This window comes from Parasteatoda tepidariorum, chromosome X2 (genome assembly GCF_043381705.1).
Source record: "Parasteatoda tepidariorum isolate YZ-2023 chromosome X2, CAS_Ptep_4.0, whole genome shotgun sequence".
Taxonomy (NCBI): domain Eukaryota; kingdom Metazoa; phylum Arthropoda; class Arachnida; order Araneae; family Theridiidae; genus Parasteatoda; species Parasteatoda tepidariorum.
In genome coordinates, this window is record NC_092215.1 from 48,069,059 (window position 1) to 48,090,575 (window position 21,517).

Genomic DNA, 21,517 nt, shown 5'->3' on the forward strand with positions numbered 1-21,517 from the left:
AAATTAAAATGCAATTAGCAATATATATATATAATGTAAATTCATTATTCTTGGATTTCCTCTTTTTTACTTTCTGACTACTCTCATCCCTGTGATATGTGTTTTTAGACTTTTAATAAGACCTATATTCACTTTTAGAAACTTGAGGTAACCAACATTATTCTTAATAATTTGATTTTCGATTTGATGAATATGACTTAATTTAATTTTCTCGTTCACGAAGCATAAATAGTTTCAAGAGAGACTAGATAACCATGTAGTTAGATTTTATATGTAATATCAAAATTAGACAGATTTCTGAGAAATAAATTTGGTAATTTTGCAAATTCATTTGTGGATAAATATCTAAAAAGGAAACATTTCTGCATTAATAAGAAAAAAATCTGTTTACTGATCCCTGAAAGAAAAGTTTTCTCAATAAGACTATTTAAGAATTTTTATTTAAAAAATTTCCTCATGCATCTTTAGAGAAAAATAAATAAATACTTTATTATATGAAATAATTTTTTAATATATAGATTTTTTAGAAAAAAATTATTTTCAGAGGGAATGGATTATAAGTATTTAAATAAAAATGTATGTTTTCTTGTAGAAATTTTAAAAATAATTTTTTAATTTTAATTTTTATACAAAAAAAAAGTCCAAAAACATTTGGTACGTTTTTCTTCATAATATATTTAAAAATATTTTCCAGAAACTGACTTGAAGTTGTTTGAAATAAATAAATTTAATTAACGATTTTCAAATCTAATTGTTTTTTAATGCTTTGCAATATGAGCTGGAATTACCATAAAATAACTTAAAATGTTTCTGTATGTGTTTTTCTGGGTTTTTATATTGATTATAGTACTCATTTTACTGAATCAAGAGGAAAAAAAAAATATTAAAAAATTATATTTTAAAATTATTATCTCTATTTAAAACTAAATAATATTGTTAGCTATTAAATAATATCTGTAAATAGAAATATAAATACTAAAATCATTGTAATAACCAAATCATTGTATTATAAATTATCCACAATATGAGCATGAATATAAGTTTAAAAGCACTCCATTTTTGAAACTTTTATCGAAAATTTCAGTATAAAATAAATACCGTTTCAGAAATAGAATGAAACACACAATAGTAGAACAATATAATCAAAATTATGAAATCATCCTGTACATATACCCAAACATATCCATTCATACCCAAACATACCTGAAATAAAACAATCTGCATGAGCTTTGGAAAGAGAGCATCGTTCTACAATTGACTCAAACTGGAAATAATGGCCCCTTTTTTTTCTATTTTTCATCTGCATTTAATCCTAGTTTTTGCAATTTCAAATCAAATTTTGCTTGAATCATTATGGCATTGTGGCCGAATAGGGAAAAGAAAGCATTATTTTTAACTTTTTGGTCATTTTTATGGTTTTAAGAGGCCTCCCCGCCTTTTTTTAAGAATTTTTAGGTCTTTCAACATCCGAGCCGTGGTAATTATAATGGTTTGCATTTAATGCATATGCATAGCTGCTTGTGTGTGTTTGTGAGGTTGAGGAAGGTTTTACTAAGTGGTAAGGTTTTAAGATTGTAGCTACATTTAAAATCATACTTGACTAACTAGATCTGAAATTCTCATGTTTAAATTATTGATTTATCATGGTATGTGAAACAATTTTAGATTTAATTTTTCAAATTAAGATTTGTATATGAAAAATACTACCGCTAAGAAGAATTTTCTTGACTACCGTGCAAGTTGGATATTACTCTATGATTTTTCTGTCATAGTTTTTTATTTATTTTTTTGTAATTTCTAAGCAAAAATTTTCTTTTGAAGCTTACATTTGTAATTCTTATTTAAATATTTTTTTCAGTATTTTGTAGACTTCAAATTAAAAGTTAATGATACAGCTTCTACAGAAGAATACAGAGAACACTTTTTGTCATATCTTGGAGTTGCATCCCAAGTTCCTAATGTCATGTGCAATGCATTAAATATTTTTGTTCAGTTCAGGTCAGTATCATGTACTTTTTTTTAGAAATGTTTTTTCCTACTTCAAATTCAAATGAGAATATTACAACGTCTAACATGGTTAATTGTAATATTTTCTTTTATTCATTTTAATTATAATCATTCAGTACTTGAAACATGAATTTAAATTTAAAAAAAATAATGCAACTTTCGAGACATATAATAAATAAGTGTATTCAGAGCTTTTTGGGGTCGAAGAAATCACTTGCAACATGGTAGATGCTGATCATTTTTTTAAAATGTTGGTGTCTGAGGATTAGATACATAATTACTTTCTTAAACTGGAGAAAAACCTTGTAAGGATTTGTACTAATTTGTTAATGCATTACTATGTACAACGAACATACATGCATGCACGATCAATGTTGCAATGCCATATCAGGGATTCGGCTAGATTTTGGATAGTACGGTTTTTTGCGATCCAGGACTTAAAAATTTCTGGATTTTTTATTTGCTTTATGTGGCCAGGGATGAAAGACTTCCGCGAAAAAGCGGAAATCCGCTTTTATCTCCCAATTTTAAAAATTTCGGACCATCTTCCAAAAACTAAAATTTTTGGGGAGTCCAATTAGAGAACCCAAGCCTCCCGAACAATAGTCGGATTACCGCGACTTCCGCTATAGAGTGGAAAGGAGTCTAAGCGTTTCGTTTCCGACCGCCGATATTTGATTTCTTTTGTTTGGCTGATTTTCGGAATTTTAAATATTAGGAACTGCGCCGGAATCTGCTAAAATCGCGATTTTTAATCAGACGATTTTAATATCAAACATCGATTTTCGTATTTAACTGATTTAAAAGTTGCGTGTTGCGATTTGAATGCCGTACTAGCAATTCCTATTCACTCAATTTATAAATCCAACATCGCGATTTGTATTTAAGCGTTTTTAAAACCCAATATCGCGATTTGTATTCTCGTGAGTTTAAAATCCAACATCGCGATTCGTATTCTCGCATTTTTAAATCCAATATTGCGATTCGTTATCACGCAGTTGTTGTAATATCAGATATTGTTTTTCTTATTTGTACGCTATTTAAAAATTACTCATTGCGATTCGTATTCACGTGATCTAAAAATTATTCATCGTGATTCTTATTTACGCAATTTAAAAATTCAATATCGCTATTTGTATTTTCGCGTTTTTAAAATCCAACAGCGCTATTCTTATTCACGTGATTTTAAAATTCAAAATCGTGATTCATATTCACGCGATTTTAAAATCCAAAATCGCGATTCATATTCACACGATTTTGAAATTCAAAATCGCGATTCATATTCACGCGATTTTAAAATGCAATATCGTGATTCATATTCACTCGATTTTAAAATCCAATATCGCGATTCTTGAAAGAAGTAGAAGTAAGTTTTCTCTTGAATTACTAGTTACTGTAACGATGTGGTATATTTTTCTTTAGTAAGTAATTTAATAGCTGTGCCTTCCTATAATTGCTTAATTTTTTTTAATATAGTAGTGGTCACAATTTTAAAATTATATTTAAGGAAAATTTAAAGTTAACTGTGTAAATGCTTCTGCCACTTTAAATATTAAATAAAAATCTCCTAGCATAGTTAAAAGTTGCTTTTATAAATCTCAGTATCTTATAGAGCACCCCTTCCCCGCCCTCTCCTCCCAGTGGCCTGCATTGTAAAAGTTCAGCTTTTTTTTATTTTTGTCCATTTTCATGCCTGTGTGGGTCCTAATTTAAAATGTTAATTTCGTTTTCAAAAGATTTACATAAAAAGTTAATAATTTATGTTTAGTAAAAATTAAAATGCAATTAGCAATTGATTTAGCATTAATTTGATAAAGAACTAAAGCAAAAAATTTTATATTAGTTACTTTTTGAAGTTCGAAATCTGGTGATAATTTCCAAAGCTAACAAGAGATACATTCTTTTCTTGCACACACACACACACATATATATTTAATAAATACAGGGGGTAGACAAAATAATAGAAACACTTCTTTACTAATACATATTTCTTAAGAAATGCTTCAAGATTTTAAGACCATGTGATTTCTCTTACTTATTTATAAACTTTAAAGCAATCAGAAGTTTGAGGGACTGACAATAAATTACAAATGGAAAATAGTGTTTTTGAACATCCTATGTCAAACAATGTAGCCATAAATTTGTAACTTATTTGCATCTTTTGAAATGTAAAGCCTTGCTCAAACGTAAAGATTCTTGCTCAATCAGAATTTATACATTTCTCTGACAAAATCTCACTAATACAACTTTTTAATCAGCATTTTTTGAAATGTAGTGTTATATGTTTACTTCTTTTAATTTATAAATTTATTTTTATTATTTTTTAAAGGATATCTTTGTCTCCATTTAATTCATGTTAGTGGATGTTTCAATACCATTTGAATTAGTTTTAGTAGCAAATATAAAGAAAAAAGTCTGAAATAAGAAAAGTCTTAAAAATTTCAAATCTCTCTCTTATATTATTAAGATATTTTATGGATGCTTTATGTTACTTGGTATTTGTCTACTAAGTATTATTTTTAAATCACTAAACAAAAACTTAGATGGCCGTTTTGGACTACTAAATTTGGATTGCTGATAGGAACTTTAGCAATGAGATGTTTTTTAAATATACTGTAGAAGTGATTGGTTGTTATTTATGGAAACATTAAGTTATCTATCAAATAATAATACTATTTTATGGTACTCTGTGTCATCGTGCATTTATTAAAAATTTAAAAGCTACAACTCTGAAAGAAAAATGGCTTTTGGCATTTTGTACAAAATTGCAATGACTGTGTTTGAAAGTACCTACTTTAGCTTTTTATTTTTAAAACTATACATGCATTTTTTACAAAAGTCTAGAGAGTATGTTCACTTTAACTACCTGTAATAAGTCAAATTTTTTTCAATGCTTTCAGTGGTGGATCTTTAACGTTCAGAATAATAGGCAGCATTCTTATTGAAATTGTTATTTTTATTGCTACAATATTCCTTGCTATGGTTGATTCTTCCACATGTGAGTATATAATTATTATTATCTAAAGTCTCCTTAACTATTAGAAGATTACATAATCTTTTTATATCTCTCTTAAAAAATATATTTTCTTCATTTTTGTCCAAAAATTTTTTTTTTATAGCTAAAGGTTTAAAAAAAATTTCATAAAAGAATAATATTTTTCTAAACATAATTTAATCTGTATAAGTTTTATTGCTTTTTAAAAATACTATTTTTTGCTTAAAGTCTATGTAAAAAAATTACTTAAAATTCAGGAAAATAAACTTTTTTCATTTCTATAAAAATCATTATTTTTATTTTGAAATGCTTGCCACTATGGAAATTTTATGTTTATGACAATATTTTCTTAAGCTATCTCTTTTCTATCTCTTGACTAATTACAATTTTATTTTGATCTATGGATATCTAATTATATTTTAATAAAATGTTTTGTTATCTTGCTTATTATTTATAATTTAAATGTGTCCCTTTATTAAAAAAATATACTTTCAATACTTCTTTTACTTAGGGGCTGGTGTCTTCTTTTATACAACGATGGCATCAGTTGTTGTTATTAATAGTAAGTTTTTATTTTTAACATAAATAAATTTTGTGAATGAAGAGAGTTCATTCCCATTCTAGAATAAAATTATCAGTATTATTTTGTGCCTGTCTTAAATAATTTCCACATCTCTGATAAAACCATAAATTGTTCAATTTTACTTTACCAACATTTCAACACAATATAGATAAATAAAATAAATGTTGAGTAATTTTTAGTTTTTCTGAGGGTTTATTCTTCACAACTTGTTGTAATATTCTAAAGTCTATTTGTATTTTATAAATAATAGTAGCAAAACAAAAAGGAAACTTTATTTAGTTTTGAATTTTTTTTTTTTTTTTTTGCTACTTATACATTAAAATGTAATTGATAAAGATTTTGGCCTTCACTTGTTATATACACCAGATTTATTTATTTTTTCAGTTGGAAAATCATGTCAATGTTTATGGATACCATGCACCACAAATAAATTTGTTTTGATCAGGAATACGTCTAACAATTTTTAAAATTGTGAATGGTTTATGACATTATGAACAAACATAATTTCTCAACAAATGAGGTTTTTTTTTAGTATCTCGATTTTCAAATAATTTCATATTATTAATTTTGTACATATGTTATTGAATAAAATCGTTATTCTTGTACCAGATCCTCATATCTCTCTTCTAGTACAATTTTTACTTTTTTTTTTTGGTAAAAGTTATTTTTCATAATGCTAACTTAGAAACATAACATTCTGCCAAGCATTTTTTACTGAAAACCATTATAGCAAATCTCTCTTTTTTTGTGATAATTAAGTCAGTAAACAAATAAAGCCAACATTAAAAAATGACCTTTTAATTTCAGACAACAGAAAACTTCTGTGCAAAAGGTGGTCATTTTACTTTTGAGAGGTGGTTTCATTAATATGACAGAACTATGTATTTTTGTTACTGTTCATGGGTAATAATTATGTATGGTCATAAGTAATCTGGCTGTTATATACCTAGGTCAGCAATTATCTGGGTAGCTGTTAAAGATTGTATAGCTGTTATTACACTTAATGAATAGCTGTTATTACACTTAATGTATATTTTGCATACAAACACAATAGTAATTTACATACAAACACATTTATGAATATCTGTTTTGAGTTTTTCAATATTTATGTACATTTTTTAAAATTAACTGTTGAAATTAGTTCTGCTAAAAAATTTCTGTATTATTGTAGTGGCCAATGGAATTTACCAAAATAGTTTGTATGGTTTAGCAGCTAAGTTACCTATGAAGTACTCAATGGCTATTGTTTTGGGTTCAGTAAGTATATATTTCACTATACTTTTCTTCAAACTCTTGTTGGTTTATGTATATCTGTAATCTTGCATCTTTTCAAACGTTCTGTTTGTTCTTTACACATTTAAAAACATTGATTGTCTGCAAAATTAAATTGTACTTTTCAAAATTACACTGAAATGTAAATATAAGTTTTTTTATAAGACAAACCTAAATTTTAAAAATTCATCTAATATTCTGAAAGGATCAATAGAATTTAATAATAACAGATCTTCATAAAACATAAGCATTTAAGTATGTTTGAATGTCAACAAAGTAATAACAGGGATTGTGGTTATCTTGATATTCTTGGTAAATATACTTTGTCATCATGTTTAGCTTTTTGCCCTGACAATCCTGATTTTTGTATGTGTTCAGAACATCCCATTTTCTACAAATGCATCAAATACATCTTTTAAAAGAATAGATTTGAAGAATTGAAAGATTTGGAATTTCTATCCAATATCTTTTTATTTTAATTAATAGTATGAAGTGGAGTTTCTTTAAAACACTTTCTGAATTTTTTATTGTTTTAATTAATATTACATTAAAAAAGCGATGTCAATCTCGGAGTACTATACATATATATGCACAACACTTTTTTAATGTAGTAAATAAAACTATTTGAAATGGTTAGAAAATTTTTAATGCTGCAAACTCATTTCCTTTTGTGGGGTAACTTTGGGACACCTAACTCATCACCTCAAAATTGATTAAGACATTATTTTAACTCATAGACTTGAGTTGCCAAGTCTTAGACTTAGGTCAGATTCTGATTTTTGTGTCCAACCTTGGGACCTCAGTCCAACAAATCATTTTTTCAGTTTTTTTCTCTAAATAACATATGGATTGGAGGACCCAATCATAATTTTCACATATCCTCAATACTCTCTCGCAGATAAGAGAGTTTGTAATCCCTGTGTGTTTTAGTTTCTCCTTAATTCCTTTTTAAAACCTTTTTTTTAAAAATAAAAAAAATTAAATGTTTAATAAAGCTAAAAAAAAGTATAACTCTTATTAATGAAGCATGTATTTTCTTTTTTTTTAAACAATTCTTTTAATATTTATTTTTTTACGAGTTAATATCTTAATTCATGTTAAAACAACTAGCTTCCCAATTTTTCCAGTCTTTTGATGGGATGAATATAAAATAATGTGAAGTTAGTCACAGGAAACTGATGCCTGCAGTTATTGGTCAAGTTAATGCTGGTGTTATAAACTATCATTCATTACAGCGATTTGACACGTGAGAGAATATTTAGCCCCTTAGCAAAAACCCAAATTTAATTCTGTTCATTGTTTGGACCAAAAAATTTTTCAAAAACATTTTTATTCAATGTTTTTAAGGAATGCTGTATTAGTCACTCAGTCTGAGTCACTAATTATAAGAGGTAAAAGAATTACTTAAAAAATTTTATTCAAAGAATCTGTGAATTTTTTTCATTAATTTGAAAAGTTTTACATTTTTTTAAATTATTAGGGATTTTTTGTGAAATGGGATATTTTTTTGTATAATTTTGTTGTGTTTTAGTCAAACTCAGGTGGTTTGACGATGTACAATTTATTACCCTTTTTTACTATAGTAAAACCTTGTACCTCTCTACTCTCATTAATACCTGCAAGTATCCTCCAAGTATACAATTTGCTGAAATAGTGAACAACAACATTATGCATTAGTTCTTTGTGTTTCATCATTAGATCAAGCTATTTAATTTATCTTAACCTTTTCCACTGACATTGTAACATCAGAATAAACATTGTTCTTCACTTTAGTTATTGTAAAAGAACAATGCTAGCAAAAGTTCATCAAAATTTTACTCCGTGTACTGCTTATAACCTGTATCTTTCACGGGTGTCTGCATAACTTAAGTGAATCTTGTTCTAGCATTCACAATGGGATTTTCATTACTTTGGGTCTAATCCAATTTATAGGTGCTTGCTTATTATAATTTTTGATTAATTACCAAGGTAATTATTTCCTTAACCTACATATGTGTAATTTTGTCTTAGGAATGATTTATGTACAACAAAATAGTTGAATTTTCTCATTTTATCATTCAATATACATATTTTATTAACTAATGAACATATTGATGCTTAATATACATGTTTCAATTGTGCAATATGTATCTTTCTTTATTATCCATTTTATATTATGTTTAAAAGGTGCAATATATATTTTCCTTATTATTCACTTTGTATATTGCTCTTCTTTAAGTTATGTAGTGTTTTAATTGCTAAGGAATCCTTCCCTGTTTTTATATTTACTGTACTCTTAAACATCTTTTGTAAAGCCGAAAGATTCTCAAGATCCCTCTCATCTTCTGACTTCTTTTTACTTGCCCAAGAACACCTGCTTCTCTGTCCAGAAGAAATACAAATAATATATAAGATGGAAAAGTCAGGCTTCACTAGCAAAATAGGCATTTTCTCATCTATTATCAAGCAAAAACACCCTCTAACTTCTGCCAAAAGGAAACTCTGTTTTGCCATAAGTTTCATCCCTCCATTTTAACCGTTAAATCAAGTCACATCCTGGCCCTTTGACTCAAAAGCAAAACTATATATCTTGTATCCCTTGACAAATGTGAAATTTTATAAGGAAACTGGCCTCATTTTACTTTCAAAAAGGATACATAAAGCTGTCTCAAACCTCTTTGACTTTGCAAGGTAGATATTTTGTTACACTTTTCTGCAACGGAGTCATTTCTGCCATGAGATTTCAATTTTTTACTGAATTTCTTTCTTTTTGCCAATAGTGTTTGAGGGGAATACTTCCCACCTTTAAGCTATTGGCTTTTGTATTTGTGATATCACTGTAACTTTTCTCCATTGGCTAAATGTTAAGAGCTAATGACAATTTTTAAGGCATTGCATGGCCACGGGTAGTAATTATTGATGTGTTTTATGGAAATGAATCTTCAGTATTACTAAGTGTTCAGTATTCTCTGGACAATTATGGATTTTTGTTTTTCTTATCTTAAGGGTTATTTCATTTTACACTCTTTCAACATTTTGATATGTTTTAAACATAATCATAACAACTAAAGTAGTACATCCTTAAATAAAAAAGTTATTTTTAAAAAAAAAATCTGTGTGACCCTTTAAAAAATGTCATACTTCAAAATAGGCTATGTGCCTGATATAAAAGTTTCTTACTGCTGTGAGGATCTTACTCTGGTTCCTATTCTATAAAATATTGTAAGTTCATTTATTGTATTGTAATTTTATTTAAGCTAAAAATGAACTATCATTTTGCACCTAAAATGATCTGTGACTGTTCTTTTATAGACTCAATATTGTGTGTTATTTTTATTTCCTTATGGGCTATTTTCTTTCCTTTGTTTTATTGTGTTAATTTTTTTCCTTTTTATTTTCATATGGTTTTTGTAACAGTGAGGATTTCAAAGTTCATTGCTGTTCTAGGAAAAGAGGAGGGGTGCCTCTCTTCTGAGTGATGAACTTCCTTTTTGTGAAAGAAAAAAAAATTTCTCCCTCAATGCTCTTAATTTTGTATAGCTTCTAGTGAAAATAAAATTTCCTAGTTTTTATTAACAGTCTTCATTATCTAAAAATATGAAGTAACAGCATATTGCTTTCTATTTTCAGATCATAGTGAATCTTTTAGTGACTATTTTAATCAGTCATGAAAAGAGTCATTAAATTTGGAGGTAATTATTTAATTCTTTGATAGTATGTTTTAGTTTTGGAATTAGTTACCTTTTAAAAAAAAAGGTTTAAGGAAATGAGATTTTTAAAGCTTTGGATTACACTTTTTTCTTTTAGCTGTTCATTTCTCTTCTTAAAAATACTGAACAAGCTCTCAGATTTGATTAAGTTCCGACCCATAGTTTCATATGAATGTTGACCAGCGTTCAATACCAAATAAGCAAACCCCATCCACCCAAGTTAGATAATATATATGCGCACATGTAGGCCCTTCGCAGATACACTTGCAAAAATTCTTAAATTTTGTTGATACTTTAATAAAATTTTAAAGTATATCCTCGGGTATTAAAAGATCGATTGTTGTGATTGGAATCCCAGCTATTTAAAAATCTAAAGTCTTAAACTCATGAGGTTAAATAATCACGATTTGTGTTCTCACTATTTAAAAATGCAATATCGTGATTTGTATTCATTTGCTTTTAATATTCAATATCATAATTCATTACATTAATATGAAACTTCTAAGTATGTGAATTAAAAATTACACTTTGCTAAGAGTATTCACAAAATTTAGAATTTACACATTACAACTGAAATCCACTCTATTTAAAAATCAACTGGTATGATTTATATTCCCACATCTTTAAAATTCGATTATAACTATTTATGTTCAGGCAATTTTAAATTAACATTGTGAACTTCTCCCTATTGAGCAGAGTTTCTCAGCAAAATTTTAAAACTCCACTGAATGTGAAATTTGCTTTGTAAATTTTAATATATTTCTTCAAAATAATAATTTTAACATTTGATCTGAAAAAAATTAAAAGCATTGAAGGAAAAGAAATGTCCAAAAACAAAGGATTTGAAAACTATCATTTTTAACATAATGAAACATTCTTTTTTTTCCTTTTCATACGTATTTGTTATCCATTCTGTTCAAATGTGCTTCTGCTGTAAAGTTTTATTTTATTTTGCATCAGTTTAAAAAGTGATTTCAATAGAGGAACTGCTTTTTTAAATTTTGTAAATGTTCTTGTTTTTCAAATGTTAGCAACACTGCATGTTTTTTGGGAGATAAACTAATTTTGACTAGTAGCTTTTATCTAAATTTGGTAAGTGTAATAAATATATTAGTTAAGAGATTTTTCGATTTTGAACCACCATTTACTGTACCTACTTTATAATTACTTCAGTTATGTAATAATATTTGTAATTAAAACTCTAGAGCTTGATTTATGTTAACTTTAATATTTTTCATCAATTGAATGTAGTTTGAAAATAAACTAATTGTTGTTTTCCACTCATTATCATCATCAATGGCTCAGCAGCCCTGGGTGGGCCTTGACCTTCTCAAGAAATTTTTTTCAGGCCAACTTTTTTCCTGCTAGTGTTTTAGTTCTTAAGAGCAAAAGGTCTTTCCACACATTAACCCTCTTTCTATGTATCTTACATGGGCAACATGGAAGTTGATGGAAATCTTTATAACTTTGATTAATCAGTCACACCTTCACTCATATTACATTTAGCTAAATTATTGCGTTATAAAATTAAAATTCGTGATTGTAACATTTTTCTGGAAAAGTAACATGCACCATTAATAATTTATTAGATTTTAATCATGTGGAAGGAAGGTTACAACTAAACTTCTCACTTGTTTGTTCATGTTAAAGGCCAAAAATGCTCACTGTCTGTGATGCCACAACATTTGTATAAAAAGCTAGGATGTTCTTGGTCTTATTGCTTGTGTAATCATGATATAATTTCCTAGTATATTATATGCTGTGGCATGTTTTTGTTTAACTACTAATATAATCATTTGTAAATAATCACAGTAATTTTATTCAAACAAAATTTATGGATTGTTGCCATATCGTCTTGTTGCATCTCACTACATAGAAGTCTCTACATCCACCAAGCAGAAGTAACAAAATTTGCTCAACCTGCGATTTCTGCAGATTTCTGCAGTGATGCATTTTTCGGCTTTTTTACTGTGCAACTGGCTCTACTCTTATTCATGGTTCAACTATTTCATGATGTTTATTTTGGGTTAGTAGATGGAGTTACTTACCCATATTTCTACGAAATGTAGAAGCCTCTTTTGCTGCCTTTTTACACTCTTTTTCAAACTGTGCTTGCTGTTTGTTGCTAAAAAAACTGTAAAATTTTTTTTAAATTATGTTTTATAAATATTTTGCATATTTTTATTTGTATATACATTTCATCTTTGTATCTCATAAAATAAATCATAATGTAACCAAGATTAGTTCTTAAAATTTTGCTTTCATATCTTTCTTTAATTTCAATTTACCGACAACCTTTTTTAATAATCTACTTTCATATTGAAAAAAAGCTTTTTTTAAAAAAATAGTATTTGTATATTTTTATTCTAAAATATATGAAATATATCTAAATTCAAGTATGTAATAAATAATATGCAACTTTTAGACATATTTTGATAAAAAATTATACATTGAGAGGGTTAAGAGTAGTATATGACTGAAATTAGCACTGATTTTAATTTAAAACTTATTTCTGATGAATAGCAATGCCAATTGATTTTTAAAGTCTTGGAAGATCCTTGAAAACTGGTAGTTATCCCATAAAAAAAAGCTTTAAATAACTCTGAAAAGAAACATATTTTATAAATAATCATAGTCGTCATTTAATTTGTTTTAAACTAACCTTAATAATGTTCAATATCTTATAATTAGCTAGAAATGTTGTAAAATATGAGAAAAGTGAAAAAAACTCACATACTTTTAAACAAGTAAGTGTGTTAGGCTATAATTTAATGTTCTTCAAAATGATAAAAAAAAATTATTCACTTGTTTTGACCAAATGCCATAATTTTACTAATTCTGCTAGTTCTAATTTAAAAAACAAATGTATAGAAAGTTAGAATAGTCTTGTGCTGAGCACAAAATAAAGACATCCTGAATAATTTTTGATCTAATGATCAAATCTTTATGCTCCAGGACTCAATCTTAATGGTTTAAAAAGGTAATCTCAAATATGCTAATTAATTAGTGCAGACAGTATTTTAAGTTACGAAATCAGACACAACATTTTAATCTGATTGTGGCCAAAAGTGTGCATAGGAAGTGAGAATTATCAAGAAGTTTATTTGTCAAGTTAAAAATTAATCTAGCTATTTTAACTCATCAAAGCAAATAAGAATATATAAAGGCGAGTAAGTATATAACCACAAAATTCTAAATTAATATATCAATAACATTTAAGCTTGGTTATTAAACTTGTGATTGTATCAGACCATAAACTTTTTCAATGCTTATATGATTTTGGAATCAAAAAAATTTTTAAATAAGTATTCTATTTGAGTGGATTTTAAATTTAAGACGCTATTAATGTTAGATAAAAAAATATTTTTTAGTATAGTATTAAATAGCCTGTTAAATGTTTTTTATTTCCCAAAATACATGCAATAAAAGTTAATTATTATAAAAAAATTTTAAACTCTTAATTTTCTATAAAGTTTTAATATTGATAAATTCAAAACAATAGGCTGTCCAAAACAACAAAGTCAATATTTTTTATATTTTACCCATTTTCAATGTTTGTAAAATAACTTCAAAATGTTTATGCATTTTATGACATTTATTTTATAATAATTTTTCAAAAAATTTCCTGCTGCATATTGTTTGGTGTTATTTAAGAAAAGTGTCCTCTCTGTTACCAAAGATTTTCATTTTTATGTATACATAAAATCAGTCCACATGGTATTTTTATTTACTTATGAAAAGACCTTTGTTTCAGTACAGAAAGTAGATTTTTCAAATACATTATACGTGCATACTTATGTATGCTAAATATAAGTAAAAAATATAGTATATACTGAAAAAATATAGCAGAATTATTACCAAAGTAATTAATAATAAAAATAGTTATAACTACTTTAGCAATTTTTCTGCCTTCTAAATGTATAATGAATTGCATAGTGATGAAATTACTAAAATGATTCTTTGTAAAATGTATTGCACAATAGGTTATGTGATTAGCTTAAATTATAAACATATAATTTGCTTTAAAATTAATGAGTGAAATTTCGAGAAACATTGTATACATTCATGAAATGAAAAGCATATATCTTTTTATAGCACATGGTTTATTTATTTGTATTTTTTAATGTATGAAATCTGTATGTGTTTTACAATATGTTAAAAAATTATCAACATTTTATTATATTTTTTACCTTTGAAATTAATGAAAAAAGATAATAAATTTTAAATATTTGTTGCATTAAATTTCAAACATTAATAAAGATGTAGAAATGCTCATTAAATGTAATGCTTGTGTTCAAATAAGCATATCACTAACAATCAATAAATACAGCATGCGCTTACATTCCATCAATAAATAACTTCATTAATCTTTCTTTTGTAATCAATGAAATTTTTATCAAAAAAATATTCCACAGGCAAACAAAATAACAAAGAAAAATAACATTCAAAACTATTAAATGTCATTTTTGGTTTCTATGTTAAATGTGAAATATAACCTTTATCTCAAGTGTCATGACAGTTTCATTAAATTAAAAACTTGAAACATCTAGGTCTCTCTTTATTTCTTTTCATTGAAGTATTTAAACATATCAAAGTTTTTATGCTTTTCAGTCCTTAAGCAATTTCACAGTTTAAACTGAACTTATCAAAAATTAGAAAATTTTCTTTTTAGTTCAGCTGTCATAATAGAAGCAGTGAATTATTAAGTAATTAGATGTTTTGCCAGTTCAACTGATTTTCTAATTTATAATTTTCTGCAATATTATGATTTCAATATTCTAAACTCCACTTTTAAACATATTATTTTGCAAAAAGTACAGTAGAGGAAAACAGGTACAGTCTATAATAGTTATTTTAAAGGGAAATGGGTATTTTTTGGTCTAATCTTTTTATATATTCATTAAAGATATTTTTTAACTGAAAAGTTCATTTCCTTATTCTTTGTCTAAAAATAACATACATCACACACATTTTGAAATATTGGTTACATTTAATACATATCCATTGATGAATTTTAACAAACCCTTAAGGGTTTACAATACAAATAAACTAAGCAATAAGTGTTCTTTTTCCCAATTTTACACTTGTCATTCAGGTATCAGTAGTACAAAAAATGAAAGAACATCCATGCATTGTGTGGGATTCGAACCCCAAACCTTTCTGATGTGAGGTCAGTTTCCTGACCGCTATACAGTCCAGTCAGCTACATTAAACGTAATGTGTATGCATATTACACTTCATTTGATTTATAGATAAGTAATGTATTATAATTTAGTTGTACATTTTTTTTCTATTCATGTATTTTTATCTTGTATTTAGTTCATTTATGTTAAGTAAAAAATTGAACTTCTAAACTAATTAAATGAGAATGAAAATAATGTCACAAAAAACTCACTCTGTGGGTATAAAATTGGGATTTTTCAAATAGGCTCCAATCTGAAAAAAGTCTCTGGGTTTTTTTGGTTTGGGCTCACCTTGGTGAACCCTGTGTGGTTTTCAAGTAAGTCCAATCTGTAAAATCCCACTTGGTTTTTCTGGACTGGACCTGCTTTGATAAACTCTGATTTCATTAAAGGTCTAGTGAATAAATATGATAATACTCTGTTTTCATTTATTGAATAAATATATTACTTACATTATGCGTAGTTAATCTTTGAATTTTGAATATTCATTTTGTTTTACCCTATAAAAGTATTTCTTTTGCCCCTCATTTTTTATGGTAGTTTTGTAGTTTTATTCATTGCCACTTGTAATTTATTTGAAATTTTATGTTTTATTGAAACTTCTAATATAAATTTATTTACTGAAAATCTGTACATGTCCTTATAATAATTTAACAAATTTAATTATTTCTTTTTAGAACACAAGTGGTACTTTTGCTTCATTAATTCTTATTCTATCAATTGCTGGTAAGTACAACTCGTTTTCAAATACATTAAAGTACTTACTTTTTCTTGCGATTTTGTGTAGATTGGAAATGTATTGATTTCAATTTTTAATCTTTTACTAGGCAAGTTTTTGTCTGTATTTTTTATCAGTTGTGTTTCAAAGAGTTAATTTTTTTTATATAAATCTCACTTTTATTTATACAATTTCACACTTGTGAATTTAACTTTATATTTAACATTGAATATATCTATTCCTTATTCCAACTTATCCAAAGTCAAGATGATTTCTTATCTATAACAAAACCCTTGTGTTACTCAGAATATATTGCTTCCCAAAACTGTAATAGATAGTTAACATGTGAAAGATATAATTTATTCTTTGAATAAGATGAAGAAAAATGTGTAGTTAAAAACTTTCGTTTAGTTTAAAATATGGAATGTTTGACCATTTGGGATGTGTGATCCATCTTTTTTTTAAATTATGTACTCTGAAAGTTATAATTAAAAATGTAAGGGAATTAGAAATTTTTGACTTGATTAAAATTCTGCATACTTAAATGCCAAAAAAGCTCTGTTAAACTAGTAAAAACAAATATATCAGAATTAAGGCTTTTTTTCTTCAAAACACTGATGAAGTGAAAATAATAGCTACCTATATATTATAAATTTAAAGAAAAATTAAAACAAAGTGAGAATAACACAAGGAAAAAAAATGTTTGCCTTATTTAACACTGAAAGTCACAGTTTTCCTTATTACTCAATTTTTTATTTTATATATATATATATATAATTATTTATATGGAATCTTTCTTTAAATATGTCTGTAATAGGGCGATTCCACGAAAAGTGGTCCTGAGTGACTAAATTTTCAAAATTGTCGTAAAATCAAAAATGACACAATTTCGGAATCTAGAAGATGTACATTTTTTAATAGTTAAGATAGTTTTTTGAATTACAAAAAATATTTATGTGAATTCTAACAAAAGGTGGAACACTATGAATTTTAACAGGAGTTCTCTTCTTTGTTATGTTATATTCCAATGGAGTTCTTAAAATATTAAAGAGCAATAAAATAGTTTTTAGTAATAAATATAACTATTTTACTCTTTTATCATTGTTTAATGTATTTTTTTAATTTGGCCTAAATTTTTTTGCTTGTTTGAAAGTCGATTAATCAAGATAGTCTAATTTCCCAGTAACACACGTAACATAATTTTGCATTTTTTTCTGTAAAAACTTTAGTAAAAAAGAAAATTTAAAAATTTTTTGTTTTATAAATTAAGAAGGCAAGATATGCAACGGAAAAAATTCTCGAATTAAAACTGCCAATAGTTAAAATTTTATAATTAATTTTATTCAAGGTAACACACGTAACGAAAAGTTACGCGCGTTACTGTTATGTGTGTNTTAAGAAAAACATAAAAAATATCTAACAAGTTTATTATAATAAGTGTTAAAGTTGAAATATGTCATGTAAAAGTAACACACGTAACGAAAGAATCGCCCAATAGGCCTTTTTTCTTAATTTTTTGTTGGCTACACCCTTATTATCTAAGGCTTTTAATTAACATGTGAAAATAGTGTGACTTTTGAGATAGATAACATAATCTCCATTCTCAGTTAAAAAACCATTAAAAAATCATTATTTACCCACCATTTGCAAAAGAAAGTAATACAAGTGAAGTATTTCAAAACTAATTCGAAAAATCAATGACACTGTTTATTAAAGATTAGGGTAAAAGAAAGCACATCTCCATGTGAATTGCTCACAGTATTGGTCTTTTTTAGACAATTTTCAATCGGTGAAGTTGATCTTTAAAACATGGTAAGTCACTTGAATATGGATCGGAACTAAAAATTATGGAGAGTTGAGAATACAACCCATGAAAGCTAGGCAGGAAAGTAATTGTGTTCTCATGTAGACATAGGAACCAGATTTTTTGTACAAGTGATTGGATCTTGAATCGCTCATTTTGTAATGAAGGAAATGAATATATATAATTGCCAAGCCATGCTTATGCAGGCCTATACAGTTCAAAGTTTCATATTGAGAATCGACGGGTCTTTGCCAAGTCTGTAAAATAGATTTCTCTAGGTAATAGGTCTATAAAGTAAACATCAAAACATCCTCATTCATTAAAAACTTACAAATAAACGATAATTTGTGTCAATTTCAATCAACAACATATTAATTCATTTGGTTTGCCAATCGCAATTTTGGCAGCTTTTGTTTCAGATTTCCAGCTGGTTTTTAAAATCTAGATATTTAATACATCAAAATAACATGCTACAAATTCCCATTAAAGCATTTAATTAAATTATTTTTTGACACTGTCCATTAGCATCAATTCCTTTGTGAGCCCTCCTGGTTTTCGATTTTTTTAATGCTGCATTGTTTTGTTCAGAAATTTTTAAATTACTCATTTGATGAAGTCAAGTTTTGATTTATGACTAGTTAATTGTCAATGTGTTTTTCACGATAGCATTTTCAACGGTTTAGGATTTCCACATATGTTTTAATATTTCTATTTCTTTTTTGACATACTATTTCAATCTAATATGTTTTTTCTCTCGCTGTAATAAAATGTATCCGAGTTTGAAAAACTTCGGCTTTCGTTTATGTGATATCCAAAATTTTTTTATCATATAGTAACTGAACTCAAATTAAAAAAAAAATGGAACTTTAGTAAAAATCATAACGTGGGAAGGCAGATTTTCATCCCTTTTTTTTTCCAACTGATCATAAAGGTAAAAAACAATAATATATTTTAAGATGTGTCCGAAAAATAGACCCCTCTGGTAAACAAACGTCTGCATACAGGACTTTGTACTGTATTAAGATAATTTGATATTCTTGTTAGTTTGCTATTATTGATGGTTTTCTTCTAATTGTAAGTTATACATGTTTGCTTCTTCTGTAATTTAATAATGCCTATTTTTTTCATTCTAGCATCTCCTAATCTAAGAACTGCTGCAATTTATTATTTCATTACTGCTCTCTTTGTCTTGTTAGCCTGTGTTGATACATATTTTGCTCTTCCATTAATAGTAAGTAAATTTTATAATTTACATAATTTCATTTTACACCCTGCCACTGTAAATATAAAAATGTATTATTTATTTGGAATGGTTTTCTTTTGCTGAAGGAAAATATGTTAAACAATATTTATTCAAGGTTTTTTTGGTCATTCTGCATCTGCCGTTTGGTACACTTTGTGCAAATACTATTTAAAGTAAATTTTAAAAAAAAATTTTTTGTTTAATAAAAACAAATTCTTTTACAAGCTAAACATATTATTTTCTCCAAATGTCTTAATTTTTTAAAAAGAAATGTTGTACCAAAACATTAAAAAATAAAGAGCATAATCTTGCCAAATTGTTAAAATTATTTTTTCAAGATTATATATGAAATAAAATAACATTTTAAATAAAGTATTTTACAATATTGACAGTTTTCTTGTACCCATCCTACACTTTATGAGGGGAAAAAAACACTCTGACTTGGAAATTTTGAGATTTTTACCTGGAAAGCCTGATCTCTTTTAATATTTTTTTACCCATCTACTGTTGATTAGCAGCCAAAAGAGGTTGGTTTTCATTAAGTTGAACTGAAGTCAATACATTTTGACTTTAAATAAATTTAGTCTACAGCGGCTTAATTGCGCCCATTCGTTGCCAATTTCTGTGTTCCCTTATATGCTTTAACCCCTTAACTGCCGAGTAAAATTTACGTGATTCACACCCCAGTGCCACCGTTTTTCGCTCAAATGCACTTTCTTACGCGGTGTTTCAGTGAGGGGAAAAAGATGCACGCGTTGCAATTTTAGAACAGTTTACTTTTACAAGACAAGAAAAAGGAAAGAAAGAAAATACAAAATTTAAATTAAATTATAAAAATACAATATAAAAGATGTTAAAACTTAGCTGTTGTATGATAAATACTGAAACATGGTTGGACACATAATCCAGCATCACATTCATTGCACTGATAGCGGGATTCACGATGAATTTTTTTCTTGAACAAACAGCACATTTTCGCGATGCATTTGAAGAGGTTGATGGAAAGAATAAAAAGCACCAAATACACACGGGAAACGGAAGAGAAAAAAGAATAAACCCGACCTTACTCAAAAAGAGACAAGAAATGAATAATATGATATCACTTTTCCATAACATCCTTTTCCCATTCCCCCTCCTCCAAAATTAGTAATACATTTGCAAAACAAACCCTTTCAAGGTAATTTTACTGCATTCTGAAGTAGGGGTTGTAGTTCTATTTATAGCAGCACAATGCAAAGCATCGTACTTCGCGAAAGCGTATATATACGCCTGCGGCAGTTAACGCATCGTCTGGCCGCGACGTATATATACGCCCACGGCAGTTAAGGGGTTAAGTAATTCCATGTTACTTACTTTATCTTGAAAATATTTCTCAGCTTTTGCATTAAACAGTCAGTTGAATCCTTAATATTTAATTGATTGGAATCTTCAGGGTTAAATAAAAATAATTCAGGTTAAAATTTTTATCTATGTTTTGAACAGAATTTTACTACATCATTTGTCTAATGTAATTCCTCCTTACTTGATGGTGCGTAGTTGTTAACGCCAATTTTTGAACTGGTTTTTCTCAGAATTTCAACTCTTTTCCACTCTTCAATTTTATAGGTTGCTTTTCTTCTTGTAGATTTTGGTAATTCTAAACTCCTCTCAACCATATTTAAAATAATGGTGTAAAAATAAGGTCCAGATTTGTTAAAATGATGTTCGTGGAATGTGTATTGTATTGTGGAAGTTGACTCCTAATCAATGTGTATTTTAAGCCACCTCCATAGTTTTACTTTATTTAAATTTTAAAACTAAATAATTAAATCTTTGCTATATAGTTAACATATTTACATCTAATGAAGTACTTCTACACAACTTTCAAGGCTAGCAATTCTTTTACCTAACAAACAAATATGCTGAGAGTCTTAAATTTTTAACTGCTAATTATTTCCATGTCGTAAATTCGCCAAAACAGATTTTGTTAAAGAAACTTCTGAATACCATAAGCAAAAATTGCTGAATATTTGTTTCAATAAAA

The 21,517-nt window shown here is 27.1% G+C and overlaps 1 protein-coding gene across 1 annotated transcript in view; it reads left to right on the forward strand.

The window, feature by feature from the left end:
• LOC107449511 (Equilibrative nucleoside transporter 2) overlaps positions 1-21,517 on the forward strand; it is a 73,514-nt gene that overhangs the window by 41,978 nt on the left and 10,019 nt on the right. Inside the window, exons 5-10 of the mRNA XM_016065042.4 lie at positions 1,859-1,998; positions 4,908-5,005; positions 5,514-5,564; positions 6,757-6,842; positions 16,407-16,455; positions 19,385-19,482. Of these exons, the coding sequence (XP_015920528.1) occupies positions 1,859-1,998; positions 4,908-5,005; positions 5,514-5,564; positions 6,757-6,842; positions 16,407-16,455; positions 19,385-19,482 (522 nt within the window). The remainder of the gene's footprint in view (positions 1-1,858; positions 1,999-4,907; positions 5,006-5,513; positions 5,565-6,756; positions 6,843-16,406; positions 16,456-19,384; positions 19,483-21,517) is intronic.